Here is an 18,525-nt window from a genome sequence, read left to right as displayed (position 1 = left end):
CATTTGTTTTAAAGTCCTAGAGCCCAGTTATTAAAAAAACACAAATTGACCATTAGGAAAAACAAAACGATAAAAGAAAAGACGAGCAGCGATACATAGTACAACGCATAACATAAGTAAAACAGAAACACAGAATAACTCCAAACTACATTATTTATTGTTGGTTATTTGTTTATTTAAAGTGGCATTTTAAAAATACTGATGCAATTTGCACCATTAGCACCAACAGAAAACTGAACAGATGAAAAATATGCACAATAAAGTCGTAAAATTAACAAAAGTATGAAAAACTGTGCAGGAAATATATTATCATTTCAATAAAGTCTGAGCCAGAGCACTGGAACTGACACATTTCACACCTTCTTTCTATTTTTTACAACCTTTCCAAAAAAAAAAAAAGCTTTCAAAAAACAATGAGAAAAGTTACAGATTTCAGCTTTCATTTTGAAGTCTGTACACTATTTGCAATAACACATCCCCTTCACCTCTAAAGCTGCTTTTTATCTCAAAGACATCCAGACACATGTGAAGAGCTGGACTGCAGGTTAGGCCACAGAATGAACTACTTCAGACAATCTCTATGGATCTTTTGTCCTTAAGAAATTCCTAAACATTTCTAATCCATCCTTAGACGAAAGAAAACAACCTCCTAAATTCACCAGGTCTGACTACACTGGCCTCTAAGTGATTTACAAGTTATGTTATTCTGCGGCTCTCGTCCAGGACCAGCACCTGAAACATCCTATCTGAATACTTGACCAGGCTTCTCCTACTGGTTTATCATAGTGATGATAATTACACTAAATGTGATAAACGTGGTTTGGTTTTATTTTGGCACAATTTGGCTTCGTCTTCCTCACGTCTCTCACAGCGTCCCACATTGTGACTCCTTCTGTTGAAGCTTGAGGATCAGTTCAAGTAGGTTCATCTGCACTGTCAGCTCCTGAAACACACAGTGGGAACATACACGTTGTCGTCTGCTGGTCTTTTATTGGCATCACATAGTGATGATGTCGCATAAGCGCAGCCCTACTGTGTGTGGCCGAGGTGTGCATGTTGACTACAGCGAGTGCTCAGGTGGAGATGTGCACCTGAGGATTAGTGGTGATGTAAAAGCCAGGGACTCCTGCCTTCTCCAGAGTGTTCTGCTGGTCGATCACTTTCTGATCCATTTCTGCCACAATCTTCTTATCCATCATTCTTTGCTCCTCACGGACACGGATTTCCAGAGCCTGATAACAACACACAGCTCTATTAGTAATCCCAGACAGTTTATGTCAACAGCGTTTAGTGGGACTTCAATGTCTTACCTCTAGTTCGGCCTGTTGGTTTGATCTGAGAAGCACAAGATTGTGAGACTTGCATGACTGCAGAGCGTCTTTGTGTTTTCGTAACAGATCTTGTTTGAGTGCTGCACATTGAAGGAATAACCAGAGCATCCCGTTAAATTTTGCAAACACAGCATCACACCAAAGTCCTGTTTGTTGATGTGAGAGGATCACTGGCTTTTCCTCAGCACTTATTCAGGTCACAGCCGCTGTCTGTTAACCTGAGCACTGACCTTGGTGTTCACAGTGCAGCTTTTGCCTTTGGTTGTACAGATTCTTCTCTGTCAGATGCTGAATATCCAGGAGCCCTTGCACGATCTCATACACGGTCCCATCGATGAGCGCTAGAGCCAGGTCACTGAGCGTGTTGTAGGACAGGCGCTGCTGGAAGGAGCTAACCACAAACACGAACACGAACACGAACACGAACACAAACAATCAACACGAACACGAACACAAACAATCAACACGCTGTCGTTAATGGTTATAACCAGGTCTGTGGGTTAACATTACCTCGATAAGTCTTTGACCAGGCTCTGCAGCTCTGACAACAGGAAGTAATGTCTCTCTTGTTGTTTTGTGGAATCAGCGCCGTGAGTGTCCATCCCTACGTTTACAGCTGGTTTATTATTACAGCCTCGGGTTATCTACCGGGTCTGCTTATGATGTTGGTCGTATGTTATGCTGTATACATGCCACAAAAGTTACAAAGTACTAAATGTTTTGTTTTTAAGCTCCGCTATTTATTAGCTCCCATTCGCCCCATGTATGAAGACCCCAAGTTGCTGTCCGTGAATGTGCCTGTCTGTAAAGGCGCATGCAGTACTTCAAAATGTTCGCCAGGTGGCGCAGTGGCTCAGAGGACAGACGCTCCTGAGGACTTCAGCGGGCAGGTATGATGAGCACACACACGAGTATGGATTAAATTGGCCTGGGTCATGAAAAGGCAGCGCCGGGGACGATGTGAGATGTAAATAGAAATAAGCTGCAGTGTGATGATGTTCGTTTCAGGCAGGACGTTGGTGCAGGTGCAGTCATCCTGACCGCAGACACAAAGACCAGCTGAGCGTCTTCACCTGCTGGACTCACCGGGCTGGACACGCGCCTGTGTCGCGCGCTGCTGGTGGGCTGTGCGCCGTCACGCGCTGAAGGTGCCATGAAATGAAGACAGTCCACTGCTGCTGCTGCTGCGGAGAAGAAGAGCTATTTATTGGAGCGCGCATGGACACATAGGAGAAACTGGATCAGCAGCTCGCTCGACTCAAAATGGCCAAAAACACATCTCTTTATTTTCGCATCGTCGAGGGAAGGAACCTCCCGGCCAAAGACGTGTAAGTATAATCTCTGAATGGCATAGCCTCTTCTCCCAGATCCCAGCTCTCAGAAGATGGACAACCTCAGTCTTGTTTAACACTTACCAGTTTGTTAGATAAGAAAAAGTTCTGCCTGCATTTGAAACGAACATTTCTGGTATGCCAACTCCTCCGGGCTAAATTGCTGATAGTGAGATAGTGAGATGCATAACTCAAATTCCTTGTATTAAAGTAGTGACACCGGGAAATGACATTAAATCTTACCACCATACCAACTGACTAATATGTCTCATGTTGCCATATTCCTCACTAAGCTCCGGGACCAGTGATCCATACTGCATCGTAAAAGTTGACAATGAAGTTGTGGCCAGGTGAGTTCCTGCTGAACCTAAACGAAAATTAATGAAAAGTACCTTGTTTCACAAAGAGCTACAGCTGAGGCATATCTGTGTCACAGGACTAAAGCTAATCTACATGCTCAGATTAGAACATCCTTATTTCTAGATTAGGTCAGTTTTTGTGTTCATGCAAACCAGGCTGGACTGTGTGTGATCAGGGTACTGGCGCCCACAGCGTGGCCCCTCCGACTCAGAGAACCTGATACTGGTCTGGCCTTTAAAACACCCGCAGGTAACCATAGTGAGGCTACATCAATTATTGCAAGGAGCTCCTAGTGTAAGGAAGAGAACTGGGAGCAGAATACACCAGCTGAGAGGTGAAAAAGGAGGAAAAGCACAGATCAGTTCATCTTCCAAAGTCTAATAAATAAAATACAGTAATACGGTTGATAACAGTGCAGTACATACATTTATATTTATATGTATGTATGTATGTATGCATAGTATAGTATAGCCCTATTAATTTCCAATTAGTGATCTCTGACAGCAAGCCAGGTTTATAAGAAAAACCATTTGTTGTGGGGTGAATTGTGTGGATATTGTTCCATCTGGCATGTTGAGGGAGAATGGCACAATGATTCACTGCAGACACTCACACTAATTATCTTGTACTGTTACTGGCAAAGTGACTCGTCGAGTGTGATGTTCATGGATGATGTGGCTGGTTGATTTTGGTGGGAAATAATAGCTCCAATGCACTCTGAGAAACAAAAGACTATACATCAGGGTATTCATCAGGGTATTCTTAAAACTGTTTTATCATAACACAACATATAATTGACACTGGTAAAACAACAGTCTACATTTTAATACTGTACTTTAAGGGAAAAACTTGTTTTTCAGCAAACACCTGAGATGTTTTCTAAACATTTCTGCCTTAAGCTAGTACAATTATCATTTAAGTTACATCTCAATCCTTGTCAAAAATTAGAGAGGTTCCATACACAGCCCTGTTGTATACCAGGATATCTTGACTTGACTTGTATGAGCTCTTAAAATGGAGCAGTGTCTTTTTTGAGGCTTTGTATGTCACTTAGTTGTGAGCAGCTCTACCAAAATCTTTTAATTTTTAATTTGAATATTTTAAGGCTCCCAGCATGTATGACTAACCACAAAATATCACAATAAAGTAACATTTAGAAAAAAGGATTTAAACAACTTTCAGTCAGTTACTGAAAATCCTCTGTAGCAGACCCGTGTCTTTCTTTCTGATGCTGTTAATTATTTTGTGACCTTTTCGAGGGTTTTGGTGCATCATATCAGTTGAAAAGCATGTGATTGGTTTTCACTCAGGTGCTCAGGTGTTACCACGTTCACACTGATTTCTGACGCCTGCCATCATTTCTGTTGTTGCGTACATAAATGTGATATGTTTTTGTGAAAGATCTGTTTAAGCAAGCACATTAAACCTCTTTGTTTCAGGACTGCCACAGTGTGGAAGAACCTTAATCCTTTCTGGGGTGAAGAGTACACACTGCACCTCCCAATGGGATTTCATACACTCTCCTTTCATGTGATGGATGAGGACACCATTGGGTAACACTGACATACTAAGCTATCTCAGTATCTTAGTCTTCAACTATTGCTCTTCTCTGACAGGGCTTGATTTATTGTATGACCTGGCTCATGAATTGATAAATGTGGGTTAAACCCACATGTACAGTTTAAATGTTTTGGAAAATAATAAAATCCAAGTTTTGAGTAAACAAACATCATCTGGCAGATGGCCGCCCACACTGAGTGATTAAAGGTTGTTTATTTTCTCTCTTTCTCAAAACCACCCAAAACCAGTCTGTCTTCAAATTCCCCTCATTTAATTCCAGCAAACTCGAACAGCATTTATAGTATTTTCATTAACCTCTGTTTGATCATTTCTTCTTTTACCTTTGTCTACAGCCACGATGATGTCATTGGAAAGATTACGCTTTGCAAAGAAGCGATTGGGTCTCAAGTTAAAGGTATGACTGAGCTAATCTATATCAGTCTGTAACAACATGGGTGCATGACCAGAGCTCAGAGGTTAAATGTACGTGGATTCCCATGACCAAGTTAAAGGTCTGAGACATGCCTGTTTTTAGGCAGAGACTCTGGGAACATTTTTTTTAGTGCACTCTCACACATTTAATTTGATTTTCTCAACTGTATCGGCCACTTTTAGGAGACTCTGTTTCAGTTGTGTAAATTTCGACTCAGGTATTGAAATCAGTATTATTTGTTGTCATGATCCCTTTCCTGTTGTGGTCTGAATAAATTCTGGGATTTTTCATCCTGCATTATAAACCATCCCTTTATGTGGAAGCCAGCAGTGCTTTTAAATATCCAACACATTTCTAAAGTCCTCAAATGCTTTAAGGTCTTTTCTCTTTTACAGAAGCTTTTTCTGTTGATCAATTCTTAAATTCATGAAAGGAGTCACACTGTTTACCTCAGCACTGCCTCTATTGCTTTTTGTCTTGTTCTTGGCCAGACATGAGGCATTTGAAATTTAGTATGGTGTGATGATGTCGAAGTTTTATTGAATTGCTTCAAGTGTTTATCAGGCTGTATTTCCTGCATGCTGATTCCTCTCTATTGAAAGCCTCTTGGCATGGCCTTCACTCCTGTGAATCATTGCTACATGGTAGAACTGATTCAGTTACTCCCTTGCTGGTAGCTCCACACAGTCTGTCCTTGACATTGTTCCCTTTCTCATGCCTGGTATTTCTGACAAAAAAAAAAAAAAAGAAAAAGAAAAAGAACACACTGAATTTGACATCACTGAAACAATATCAGTGCAAATGTCCACATCAATTTCCTAAAAACCAAAGTCATGTCAATAAATGTCTCCATCAGCACAACAGATCCTAAATATATTCACTTAACTCTCCTCACAAATCCTTACAAATATTTGGCATGTTTTTGCTTGAAATAACTTTATAACAATGCAATAACAATGAATCGATTGCAGATGATCTATTCTGTTGATAAATTCATTATTTTAACAATTTCAGGTGACTTTTCAGCTCTAAATAAATTCCTGGGCTCTTGTTTTGATTATTAATATCTCCCTGTGTGGTATGGTCAGGGCTGGATAGTTGGCTGAACCTCACAAGGGTCGACCCTGATGAAGAAGTCCAGGGAGAGATCCATCTGAGTCTGGAGTTGCTGAAAGATACAGAGAAGATCATTCTGCGATGTGAAGTCATTGAAGCCAGGTAACATAACGGAAATAAATCCTGCCACTGGTGAGAAACCCTGAGAAAAGTAAGCACATTTAGAGATAACACTGGACACTGATTAGACACTAGAATAGCAAGCTTGTAGGTACAGGACGGTTAAAGGACTGCACAATGATGTGTGGATGCACAAAAGTTGCAAATGGTACAGAAAATTAGTGTTTTTTCATAAGTGTCTGTTGCTGAGAAATCTTATCACCATCACCCCGCGGGCCCCCACACTCCCCTCCTGAGTCATGCTGCCACTGTCACACCACTCAGTGCCCCATCTGTGTCCCAGGCTACAGTCTCTCCCTCACAGGCAGGGCAGTAATGAGCATGCCAATCAGGGCTTGACACTGCTCTGATGAATGTGAATTAAGTTTGAAACAATGGGGTCAAGTGGAAAGTGCTTTGGCTGTTTTTCCTCACTGCACCTCCCTGACTAATTCAATTTGTAAAACAGGTAATGGGAGTCTGTTGAGCATTTTAGTCTATTGATCAGTTCTGTTGTCTTTTGCTCTGGTGATAACCCACAGAGACTTGGCTCCAAGAGACATCTCTGGAACCTCTGATCCGTTTGCGAGAGTTATCTTCAACAACCACAGCGCTGAGTCCTCGGTGAGCTCAATGTATTGGTTTCAGGGAAGCCAATAGGTTCTGTTGCTGTAACGGATTACAGTATGGTTTTATTTAACATTACTGTACGCATGACAAAGTCTGTATTGTGGATTTTTAAACACCCTAAATGCTGGGTTTTAGATCATCAAGAAGACCCGTTTCCCTCACTGGGGAGAAACTCTGGAGCTGGAGTTGGATCCAGAGGAGCTGAGTGAGGAGGGAACTGTCAGTGTAGAGGTCTGGGACTGGGATATGGTGGGCAAGAATGACTTTCTAGGAAAGGTAAGGATGCCATAATTACAGTATATTAGTATCGCACATTTTATAAAATCCACGTGGTGTTGCTTTAAAAATATTTCATCTGTGAATACAGTATTTCCCACCATAAAATTCCTTAATAAGTAATTGTTCTTGCCTGATAGTGTATTTTTGTTTGCTCTTTTCCACAGGTGGAGATTCCTTTTGCTTGTTTGCACAAGACACCTCCTGTACAAGGCTGGTTTCGTTTGTTACCCTTGGGAAACAATGAGGTTGATGCTGGGTGAGTGTTATGGGTGTGCTTGTTTGTACAGTGTGTTAAGGTTGTACGGTTGTACGACCGAGACAAGCGTTTTGGTTTTAGTGACCTTTTAATGCTAAAACCGAGCAGCAATCACTGTGTCCTTTTCCTCACTGTTCCTCTCATGTTCTGTTCTCTGCATTTAAATGAACACTTGCAGGTGTATGGCCAAGTCTCTAAGAGCATCTGCTACTTGAGATAATTTTAGAACAAGGAGAACAGACTGAACTGCACAAGAAGTAAAGTGAATGTCAGAGGTTCATTAGGAAATAACTTACAGTTTTATAGAGGGATAAGGGCCGCACATGGCTTAGTACCAATTGGTAGGAGCCCTACTATCACAACAGTAAGAAAAATTATATTCTCTCTGGGACTATCTGCTACGTGGCCCTGTGATGGACTGGTGACCTGTCCAGGGTGTGTTCCCCTGCCTTTCACCCATAGAGAGCTGGGATAGACTCCAGCTGATCCCCGTGACCCTGGTTAGGAATAAGTGGGTATAGATGATGGATGGATGGACTATCTGCTACAACTGTTGTTTGGGAAAGCAGTGTGAACACACCCTTTTAACATTTTTTTTTGTGATTAGAAATAACATGTCCACATTGATAAAAAGACTGATATAACATTACACAACACATCTACTAAATTACCCTCAGTGTTACTATTTACTGTTGATTTTAGATGATCTTATCAGTTTCTGCACAATTTTCTGTAAGTTTCCAAAGCCGACACAAAACATAGCAAATCATGTAACACAAAAAATCTTGTGTTTTTGGTTGTTCTCATTTATAGACAAGCAAAATGCTCCAGGAGCCCCTGTTTATTTTATTTAATGGAGGCGTACCTATATATACCTATATTGTATGATCAAGATGTGCAGAAACTCTCCTCTGATTATTTGGTATCATCTTTTGTTTCCAGCGGCAAGCTGGGAGCTCTACGTCTGAAGGTGCGTTTGGTAGAGGATCAGATCCTCCCATCTTTGTACTATCAGCCGCTCATTGACCTTCTGGTCGAGTCAGTCATCTCCCCTACAGAGGTCAGCAACTCCTCCCTGTGCTGATTTTTATTTACTCATGAGTATGATAAAGGCAGCCTTTGTTTGTGTGACTGTTTTTCCTCCTGTAGTTTTCTCTTTGACCTGATCCACAGCTGATTGGTACTTTTACTGGCCATGACACACATATTCTTTGTGCAGGTGGAGGATAGCACTGCTCTGACCATGTTGGAGGAGGTAACAACAGTTGAGAGCCGGCAGGATGTGGCAATGACCCTGGTAAAGATCTATCTGGGCCAGGGCCTGGTGGTGCCGTTCCTGGATTACCTTAACACCCGGGAGGTCAACCACACCAGTAAGAGAGACAAGATGTTCGAGCTGTCCATCCATTACCAATTGTAACATCTTTAGCAAACTAGGATACACATTATTTTTAAAAATTTCTGTCTGCTACCATGCCACAGCTAGAGTCATTGTGTTAAAATAATACGTCCTGTAATGCTTCTACTCTGCACCCTTAGCGCCTACATACATTTTACATGTAACAACGGTAATTACACGATACACAGTTAGTGTGTGTTGATTACTCAATATTTGCATTAGTGACAGTTTTAGACATGGTCGTTCGCTGTTATTACTCCACTCTCCAGTGGCCCTCTGAGGCCTGCTGCAATTTGACTCTGCAGTCATGGTCTGTGTGTGGGCAGTTTAATCCTACCAGCTCTATATTTACTACCCTGATGCCAATTATTTACTCACCCAAGAGTCTTCTCATGGCTCCTCTGTGGTCCGGATTAGTCATGTTTTGCCTCCACACCACAGCCCCATGATAATTCACGCGGAGTTGTGCTCTGGTCTTTTTTTTTCTGTTGGTGTAGTTTGAGATAATAAGCATAGCGCCTAAGTTTCCATAGCAACTCCACATGATCCAAACGGTAACTGCTTGATCAAGAATAGATGCCGTGAGCAGCCACACATTAAAGTTGGGTACAGGGGCAAAGACAGGAAACTGCACTATACACCCACAGGGCTGCAATAACAACCCAGCCTTTTCCCTTTTATAACTAAAATGTTTTATCTGTCATGTCACGATGGATGTTCAAATATTGCCCTCTAGATGGATTGTGTTGGAGTGATGTTACAGCACGGTCAGTCTGTCCTCAATTGTGACATCAAGCTTTGTGTTTTGCAAACAGACCAGTTCTTGTTTGATAAACATGCATCAAACAGAATCTATGCACATCCAAAAATGCATACGCCAAGCAGCAAACCAGAAGCCTGAGCTGAGAGCAGAGACAAAGGATCATCTCACACTGTATTAATAGCATCCACTGAATTTAATGAAGCTATGTTTCAATCTCAGAGATCTTCATCATGCATAATTATGTGCCTGATGCGGGTCTCAGTGAAAGCTTACATGTTGGTTTGTTACATTCAATCTGAGTCATTCATACAGTAGTGGGACCCATTTTCTCATTCTGTCTTCAGATAAACACACTCAGTGTTTTTTTAAGGAATATTCTAAGTCACCATATGACCACACAACCATAGAGAGATGACAGAAAATGAGGGAAGATACAGATTGAAGATGAAATAAAAGAGCCTGTGGATGCAAATCAGGGGCATTGTGGTTCATTGTCAGCTCCTTAACTCCTGTTATTTTTTTGTTTTTTATTTAAAAGTATCCTGAGATATCTGCCTGAGCATCTATAGTGAAATGCAATTAAGTCAATTTCTAGACATTATAATCTGTACAGTAAATAACACCCTATATCTTTTTTCTTTGATTCGATTGAAGATAGTCTTATCTATTAGAACAGATTATTAAATTAATTTAAATATGTTTCTTCATATATCACAAAAAAACATGGGGATGAAGCCCAAGAGCAGCCAAACATGTAATTGGAATGACAAATGTGATAAATAATGCATGAAGAGAGTAGCCAGACACTTTCGTCTTTTCTAAATGTATTATGTCCATGTTTCTCTAACATTTCTGAATTTCCCTCAAGGGGGGTGAATAAAGTATCTATCTATCTATCTATCTATCTATCTATCTATCTATCTATCTATCTATCTATCTATCTATCTATCTATCTATCTATCTATCTATCTATCTATCTATCTATCTATCTATCTATCTATCTATCTAAGTTGCTTCTTCCCTGTTCTAATTTAATATGATGTATTTTTAGTTATATTATGTCATAGTTTATTATAGCCCTAATATGACCTTTCTGTTTTGCTCTCAAAGCTGATCCAAACACTTTATTTCGGTCCAACTCACTTGCTTCCAAGGCCATGGAACAGTTCATGAAGGTATGTTGACGTATCTGTCGCTTTATTTTAAGAGGATTTCTAAGTTATTGATTTTTAGTGAAAACACAATTTGACTGCTAATTGTTTCTCACCTTTTGGTCAATGCTGTTTTCTTCCTGATCATTTTCTATTTTGATTAAATGCACACTGAGTTAATTACAGAGTCTCCTGCAACCTCTACTGAACCATATTGACTCCTTATACTGTACAGATTTACCCATTTAGAAAATAATCCCTGTAGCAGAGGCACAAATGAGATGTCTTCATATGTTTTGCTGTCAGGCCGTTGGCATGCTGTATCTGCATGAGGTGCTGAAGCCTATCATCAACCGCATCTTTGATGAGAAGAAGTACATTGAGCTGGACCCATGCAAGATTGACCTGAACCGCACAAGGTAAAACAAGTGACGATTGGAGGATATTTGGTTGTCAGTTCATGTATTTCACAATCTATGTTTTAAAATGGTCAAATGGAAAACCTGTCACTGACCACTTCCTCTACACGTCACCCATGAGAGGAGGACATCCCAGTGAGAAAATATAAATGGGGAACGTAAAAAAGGAAGAAGGCTGTTGCTTGGCAACCGCCATGAGCCCCCTGAGATGTTTCTCTGACATGGAGGGAGATCAAGTATCTAACACCCTCAACGTCTGCAGTAGATATGCCTGCCATCTCTTTATTTATAGTCTCTGCTGCATGACTGTATATCCTCCCATACATCATCAGCACGTCACTCAGTGTCTGTGTTCATCTGTGCAGCCTCTGAAACAGCATGCTGTCACATGCAGGGACATTATCACTACAGAATTCAGTCAAGTCTATACATGCAGTGAAACAACTAGTACTTTGTCTTGTGGATTGTGCATACTCAGTCTAACATAGGGATTATGTCATTTGCAACATCTTCCTTTGTCTCCAAAGACGAATTTCATTTAAGGGTGCAGTGTCAGAGGCAGAGGTGCGGGACAGCAGTGTGGAGATGCTGCAGAGCTACTTAACCAGCATCATTGAATCAATTGTGGGCTCAGTTGATCAGTGTCCTCCTGTGATGAGAGTGGCCTTCAAACAGCTACACAAGAGAGTAGAGGAGCAATTTGCAGAACCTGAGAATGAGGTTAGTCTGAAGCAAAACACATGTATGTCTGTATATTTCTAGGTCTTGTGTATTTACAATTTACTCATTTTAAATTACTTTTACACATGCACATATTTGGCAGCAGCTCTTCATCTATTAACATTCCTGCAAATTTTACTTTGTTTTCACAGGATGTGAAGTATTTGGCCATCAGTGGATTTTTCTTCCTTCGTTTTTTTGCTCCTGCAATCCTCACACCTAAACTGTTCCAGCTGAGGGACCAGCATGCTGACACGCGTACAAGCAGAACACTGTTACTACTGGCCAAGGTACGATTCACAACACAGACAGTGCAATGAATAAATTATTCATTGCAAAGCGTTGCACTTAGGTGCAGAAACAAACAAACAGTAAACAGGTGGATGCAGTGGGAAATTTGAATTTTCAAGGATAAAATAAATAAACATGATGCAGGAAAATAATGTATCATGTTTATACTACAACATATTTACCAGCAGAAGCAATTCTATGACTTGAGATTATACACAACACATCACACAGTAGATTGAATCACCAACTCCACCAAGTGTGCAGTGATTTTCACTGTTATTGTTGTGCCCCAACCTTTTGAACATTAGTATCTTCTCACTTTGCAAACATCCAGTTTCAAGTGGAAATAGACCAAATTACAGAAAATTGTAAGGCGAGCTCCCATTGGAAGTGACTGAGCTCACCATGCATTTGTATGGAAGTAATGACCAACTGTAACTAAAATGAACATCCTTGACATTAAAAATAAAGACATCATGGTCACATGTTAGAAGAAAAGTGAAACCTTGTTCCTCTTCCACATGGCTTCTGTGGTTGCTGTCCATGGTGCTGAAGTGCTGTTGCCATGGGTCTGCTACAGAGAAAAGGGAACAAGCTATTTTTACCTCTGTGTGTGCTGCAACCAGACTGTGGTTCAAAGCCCAGCATCAGAGAGAGGTGTAGAGAGGGGCTTCCTCCGCGCCCTAGGCCAGGTGTGGGATGGACAAAGGGCCTCACAGCATGCTTGGCCTCAGGGACCTTTTTGATCTTCGACTTTGAGAAATGCAGTCACTCACACTGAGTTCTGTCAGTTACTGGAGATTTGATGTGCTGAGGATATGAGTGTTGAGTGTATTTTGTGTGTTTATGGTGACCAGGCTTTACAAAGCGTTGGGAACTTGGGCCTTCAGCTGGGTCACGGAAAGGAGCAGTGGATGGCGCCTCTTCATCCCATCATCCTTCGCAGTGTGGCCTCAGTCAAGGACTTCCTTGACAAGTTGATTGACATAGATCATGACATTGGTAAGGCTGACAACACCACTGAACTTGTAATCAAAAGGAAATTTCAGAGGTCACGCTGTTGAGCTAATCAGCCACAGGCCAGCTGCTAGCAGATCAGGACTGGCAAAACATTATATGTGCCCTTGTGGTGAAATATTCATAACTAGCTGGACGCCTAGAAAAGAGATGACATGGTTAACAAGCTGGCAGGGAGCTGGAGTGAGAAGCCGCAGGCGCTTGTACACGCCACACTGGTTATCCAAACGTGTCCTGGCTGCTTTCTTACTGTCATGTGTCAGTGAGGCAGCTCCTGTGAAGCATCTTCCCCCTCTGACATATCATGTTGCAGCCACCTTCTGTACATCACACCCACTCCTTTCTCTTAAAGGCCAGTTTGACATTTAATGATCTTCAGGTGGATTTGTTGGACAGAAGTGGATGCTTGTTATGTCTCTTTGAAGCTGTCCATCATGTGGTGATGGAAGGAGGCTCAGGTGCTGTCAACTACAAAGTGCTGAAAAGAAAGTACCTTAGCGAATATAATGAATGTGATATGTGTAGTCATTTTTACAGCACCACCATCTGTTTACATCGAGAAACACACCATTATAAATACAGGTTTTCTTTACAATCCATTTCTCCTTCTCCTTGCAGTGTCTGACATGCCTCAGAGGGCTGTTTTCATGCCCTCAGTGACCGTTAAAGAGGCGTACCTCCACAAATACAAGACAGAAGGACCCCAACTGCTATCTCGCTTTGCCTTTAAGAAACGCTACTTCCGGTTGACTAGTGAGACACTATCCTACGCCAAGACACCTGACTGGCAGGTTGGTACGGAACCAGTAAGCTACAGCTTCATCCTATGTTGCCTACTTTAAAAGCCACTGTTTTATGTTGTGTTTTTGTTTATTATTTGAAGAAGTAGCTAGGTGGTATTGTCAGGCCTGTCTATTATTGTAATATCTGGCTCAAACAGTGTGATCAAAAAGTTATGTCTGACAGATAAATGCATATTTACTGCCTTTGTCTTATATACAAACCAAAAACAGATAAACAAATACAGAATAAAAGTCACTGTCAGTCAGTGGAAGTGATTCATCCATTATTAGGGCTCATAGAGCTTCTGATGACAAATTAGTCACTGTATCTTTTCTTAAAAAGGAAACATTTTAGTTATCCCCAGCCCGCTTTAATGTATTTGTGTTGATCTTCTTGTGAGAACATCATTAGTGTTATTACCATGTGGTGCCTAACCTTGTGATAATGATCTCCTCTCATTCACCAACAAGAGACTGAGGGAGAGGGAGTCAGAGAAGGGGAGCAGCCTCTCTCTAGCCCAGTAAAAAGCTCTCCCTTTGAGCCAGTCTCTGCTTTGTGTGACTGGAATAAAGGCCAGGGTTAATTGAAGGCTGTGGATATTCATGCTAACATTGTAAATCAGATTGCAGACAATGTCCCTGCCACTTTCCTCCATGTTGGAGCACTCCAGTCTCCGTGCAGTGAGCTCCCATTGGAAGTGGCTGATTTACACTTTAAAGTGGCCTTTGCTGTCATGCTGATCTCATCTTCACTTCCTCCTTTGCCTAATGTGTGCAAAATACTTCAGTATGTGGCTCTGCTCAATTAATTTGCACTGTGATCAAATGTCACTTTATTTTTATTTACTTTGTCATCTTTACTCTAAAGTTCCCAAAGCAAAAGTCATGATCCATCATTAACAGACTCTACATACTTGTACTAATTAGTTGTGGCTTGTGGCTAAATCGTTGCAGGTGCACTCCTCAGTCCCTGTTCAGTGTGTGTGTGCGGTGGAGAGGGTGGATGAAAATGCCTTTCAGCTGCAGAATGTAATGCAGGTCATCACCCAGGACAATGATGGACAGCTGCACACCATGTACATCCAGTGCAAGGTGCATTGGAACTGACACCAAGCAGTCAGCAACAAAGTTTATGATATCTATTCAGCATGGCCAAAAAAACACATAAAACATTATTCCTGATATTGATCCATTATTTTGTTAACAGTTAGTTATGGTTATAGATAAAAAAAATACTGATGACAATTATTTTTTAGAAAAAGAAATATATTTAATTTTGCTGACTGTTTCATTTAATTTAAGAGGGAGTATTCACTTCAGGCATTTATTGATGAAGCATTATTCACTGATTACTTTTGACTTGCTTTGATTTCAGTATGACTTTGAGGGACCATCAAACTAATGGTTCATTATGTTTTATTGTGTGAATAGAATGTGAATGAGCTGAACCAATGGCTGTCAGCAATCAGGAAAGTCAGCATCTACAATGAGCGCATGCTGCCCTCTTTCCACCCAGGGGCTTATCGCAGTGGCAAGTGGACCTGCTGCCTCCAAGCTGACCGTGCTGGTAATTCTGCTTTTATTATTTCTCCTGTTGCACAAACCTTTGAGGACTCAGGCTGTGATGAAATTAGCATGAAATTTAGATTCAATTTCTTGTTGAATTGTTTTATCATTGTCATTGTTTATTTGGCCTTTGTTCCCTGTGGGTTAAAGCCTGGATAATGCCGCAAACATACAGTAATATGAGAGCTTCATCAAACTGTCAAATCAAAGCTTATGTTACATTTACCTGTGTGAGGTTCCTGCTTAGGGTTCTACCTTTGAATATAAGGCTGACTGTCAGTTACAGGCTGTAGTAGAACCCACTCTGCTGTGACTCTGGGTGACTGGAGTGACCCCTTGGATCCAGATGTTGAGACTCAGACCATATACAAACAGCTTCTCCAAGGCAGAGAAAAACTCAGGTCAGTGGCAAAACAGTCTTGCTAACATTGTCCACCTAGCTGCAGTTTGCTTTCTGGACACTAGAGGTCTGTGTTGTAATGTGGGAATCACCACGCTGCTGCTAGTTTTGCTTCTTGACATTACAATCAAATGTTTCACTGAAACTCTTGGAAAAGATGAAGCAGTTTCCAGAGTAGAGACCAGTGATTATATGATTATTGTTTCTGATTGATACTGCAGGAAAAAATATCTTGAGGTGCCAGATGCTGATCAGACATCTAGCAATAAAGAAAAGAAGATCCACACTGACATTCAACCAGGTGAGACCCCAGCTGCTGGTTCTGAATTGTAAACTTTCATCATCAGTAAAATGGTGACAGCATTTTATACTTTCTGTCTCATAGGTGGTGCAGAATGCAATGTTCAGCTAACAAAGCCAGGTCAGAGCGTTGCTGCTCGGCTGCTGGCAGTGATATTGGATCTGGAGCAGGCTCATGCCACTTTCCACCGCAGAGAAAAGGAGGACGCCACCAGTGTCATTCTGAATCCCTAGACTCAACATAGACTGGGATCCACTCAGCCTGAGGGGGGTTGGGGGCAGCATCCTGCACCAATGCAACTTAGCTTCAGATATTCACTCTCGTAAGTGAGAAAAGTGGTCACAGGGTGCAGCCTCTTCAAGTCTTCCCTGCTGTAATGAGCAAAGGGAATTCTGCCACTTTGAATTTTTCTGTATTCTCTGAGTGCCACCATCTTCAGCCGGGGAGAGATTATGATACTTGACGATAAGGGGGGCCGAGAGACTTTGATGCATGATCTGAAATTATATTTTTTATGTAGATAAGAAGCAATCTGTTGCATGGCCTGCATCCACTTGTTGTGAAATGTGAAACAAAGCTTTTATACTTTGAGATACTGTACAGGTCACACATTTTTATGCAAAAAGCTTGTTGTAGTGTAATCTACAGTACCTGAATGTAAGGTGTTTTGATATTGCTTTTATCAACATTTTGTATTTTATTGAGACAGTTTATCAAAATGGCACAATGTAGCGACATCATACCACTATAAGTTTATGAAATGCTGGTGCACATGGCACTGCATGATGCTGCCTGTGCACTGAGCAAAATGAATAGTATTTAAATTGTTGCTTTGCTCCCTTTATACAAAACAGTGTGCTTTTGTTCGGTGCTATCGCCAGTTAACTTAAATATTTGGTTCTGATTTAATTTGCATACTTAAAAACACTCGATGTAGCCATTCCTAAAGTTCTATGGGTAATATTTACCTGTTTAACGATATGATGCGCATACATAAAAAGAATCAGTCTTCACTAGAACTGAGACAACATAGGTCTTGAGTTATGTGAGATACTCCCATCCATAAGTTTACATTTCCTTGAGGTTTTGGTGCCACTACATTTGGCTCACAAGTGTCAGGATGTGTTTGAGATGCCAAAGTTTTATTTGAAGCAGTCAATCTACCCAGTTTTCTGTGAGACACAAACTGTATACGGACATGTTGTAAAGCCATTTCCCAAAGCAACTCGTGTTCAGTGTCTTTCCCTTAAACCCAGACAGTCACTGAGTGTAACGGAGATCGTATGTGGAATTTCTCAGCTAGCCTTATGCCACCCCGCCTCTGGCGCTGTGTGGATTTTTTTCTGGCACGGCAACATGAACTAAAACTTCTTTCTGCCTTACACACAACACTATAGTACACATGCCAGACAAGACAATCAAAAGGCTACATTGATAAAATTGTTTCCTAAGTGTTTTGGTATTTGCTGTTTTCTAAAATGAGTTTATTGATTTGCCACTTCAGTCTTTTCGAAACTACTGTAAACATCAGATGTTGTGAACTTTATATTCCCTGAAGGACAGCTGTTCATTTGGAAAAAAAAATCACTACTTGTATTTTGCAAATACACATGATGGTTTGTTGCAAGTGGGTTGTAACTGTGACTTAAACACTACTGTATTGTTGAATAAACTTCTATTTCAACTAAAAAGTCCAGTGTCAGTGTTTTTATCCTGAAAAAAACAAAATTACACAAAAATGCTTTAACATCTTTTCCATTCTAGTTAACTTTGGTTAGATTAAGGTCAGAAATGATTAATACTAAGTGTCTGATATGCTGTTTCATATACACTCCTGTCCTGGTTCATTCTAAAGTAGAGTGACACTAGTATTCATTTTTTCATTGGTATTACAGGAGATGTCATTATGTGTCTGACAGATCTCAGAGCTGCCTTGCAGTATCATGGTTACCACACCAAACCTTTGTTCAGATGAATAATTGAATCAAACAACCACATGAGACAGAATCTAATGTTAAATTATGCCACACAAACAATTTCTGCACCTATTTCTCCTCCCAGCCTTATGTAAATGCTAATGAGTGCCGACCTGCCTACAGTTGTGAGCCTAACTCTCTCATTAGGCATGAGAGGTTAGCAATGACAGGAGCCAGGGCAGGAGGTACCAGACTTTGGTACAGTCTGACCCCCCCTGAGCTGCTGCTGGAAGGATCGGGGGTGTGTTTAATGGGAAGCTGATCTCCTGCAGGTCTTGGTGAACCACATGCATTAGTATGAGCCAAGCACATCTTTTCACCACAGCACCAATATACAGCAGCAAC

General features: G+C 41.1%; 2 protein-coding genes across 4 annotated transcripts; one reads left to right on the top strand and one right to left on the bottom strand.

Annotated features, from left to right (window-relative positions):
- Positions 1 to 418: 418 nt before the first annotated feature.
- On the bottom strand, positions 419 to 2,124 carry dgcr6 (DiGeorge syndrome critical region gene 6). 3 transcript variants are annotated; one of them, XM_026322458.1, is made up of 5 exons: positions 1,842 to 2,124; positions 1,562 to 1,722; positions 1,311 to 1,411; positions 1,034 to 1,232; positions 419 to 943 (listed from the first exon to the last, which is right to left on the bottom strand). In XM_026322458.1, the coding sequence occupies exons 1-4, from the start codon at positions 1,931 to 1,933 to the stop codon at positions 1,074 to 1,076; spliced, it is 513 nt and encodes a 170-aa protein (XP_026178243.1). In that variant the 5' UTR covers positions 1,934 to 2,124; the 3' UTR covers positions 419 to 943; positions 1,034 to 1,073. The 3 variants fall into 3 exon arrangements, with proteins under 3 accessions (XP_026178243.1, XP_026178240.1, XP_026178242.1); XM_026322455.1 differs by having other exon boundaries at positions 1,092 to 1,232; XM_026322457.1 differs by having other exon boundaries at positions 1,131 to 1,232.
- A 227-nt stretch (positions 2,125 to 2,351) lies between these two features.
- On the top strand, positions 2,352 to 17,791 carry rasal1 (RAS protein activator like 1). The gene is made up of 21 exons (XM_026322454.1): positions 2,352 to 2,659; positions 2,956 to 3,012; positions 4,462 to 4,575; positions 4,936 to 4,997; positions 6,104 to 6,233; positions 6,773 to 6,854; positions 6,996 to 7,136; positions 7,304 to 7,395; positions 8,338 to 8,455; positions 8,615 to 8,768; positions 10,668 to 10,732; positions 11,015 to 11,127; positions 11,655 to 11,847; positions 12,000 to 12,137; positions 12,996 to 13,140; positions 13,774 to 13,946; positions 14,892 to 15,029; positions 15,369 to 15,504; positions 15,784 to 15,904; positions 16,125 to 16,204; positions 16,289 to 17,791. Exons 1-21 carry the CDS (start codon positions 2,595 to 2,597, stop codon positions 16,435 to 16,437), a joined length of 2,466 nt encoding a protein of 821 aa, XP_026178239.1. The 5' UTR covers positions 2,352 to 2,594; the 3' UTR covers positions 16,438 to 17,791.
- Positions 17,792 to 18,525: the final 734 nt, after the last annotated feature.

The sequence above is a fragment of the Mastacembelus armatus genome, chromosome 9 (genome assembly GCF_900324485.2).
Source record: "Mastacembelus armatus chromosome 9, fMasArm1.2, whole genome shotgun sequence".
Taxonomy (NCBI): Eukaryota; Metazoa; Chordata; class Actinopteri; order Synbranchiformes; family Mastacembelidae; genus Mastacembelus; species Mastacembelus armatus.
This window is presented reverse-complemented; position numbering and strand designations above follow the sequence as displayed.

Bases quoted from the DNA above. Each gene is read 5' to 3' on its own strand.
- dgcr6 (XM_026322455.1), bottom strand. From the start codon at position 1,933: ATGGACACTCACGGCGCTGATTCCACAAAACAACAAGAGAGACATTAC. The intron at 1,412-1,561 runs GTCAGTGCTCAG...TTCAATGTGCAG, and splicing joins GCTGCACTGTGAACACCAAG to CACTCAAACAAGATCTGTTA. The intron at 944-1,091 runs GTGCACATCTCC...TGTGTGTTTCAG, and splicing joins ACATCACCACTAATCCTCAG to GAGCTGACAGTGCAGATGAA.
- rasal1 (XM_026322454.1), top strand. From the start codon at position 2,595: ATGGCCAAAAACACATCTCTTTATTTTCGCATCGTCGAGGGAAGGAAC. The intron at 10,733-11,014 runs GTATGTTGACGT...TTTTGCTGTCAG, and splicing joins CCATGGAACAGTTCATGAAG to GCCGTTGGCATGCTGTATCT. The intron at 15,505-15,783 runs GTAATTCTGCTT...GCTGACTGTCAG, and splicing joins CCTCCAAGCTGACCGTGCTG to TTACAGGCTGTAGTAGAACC.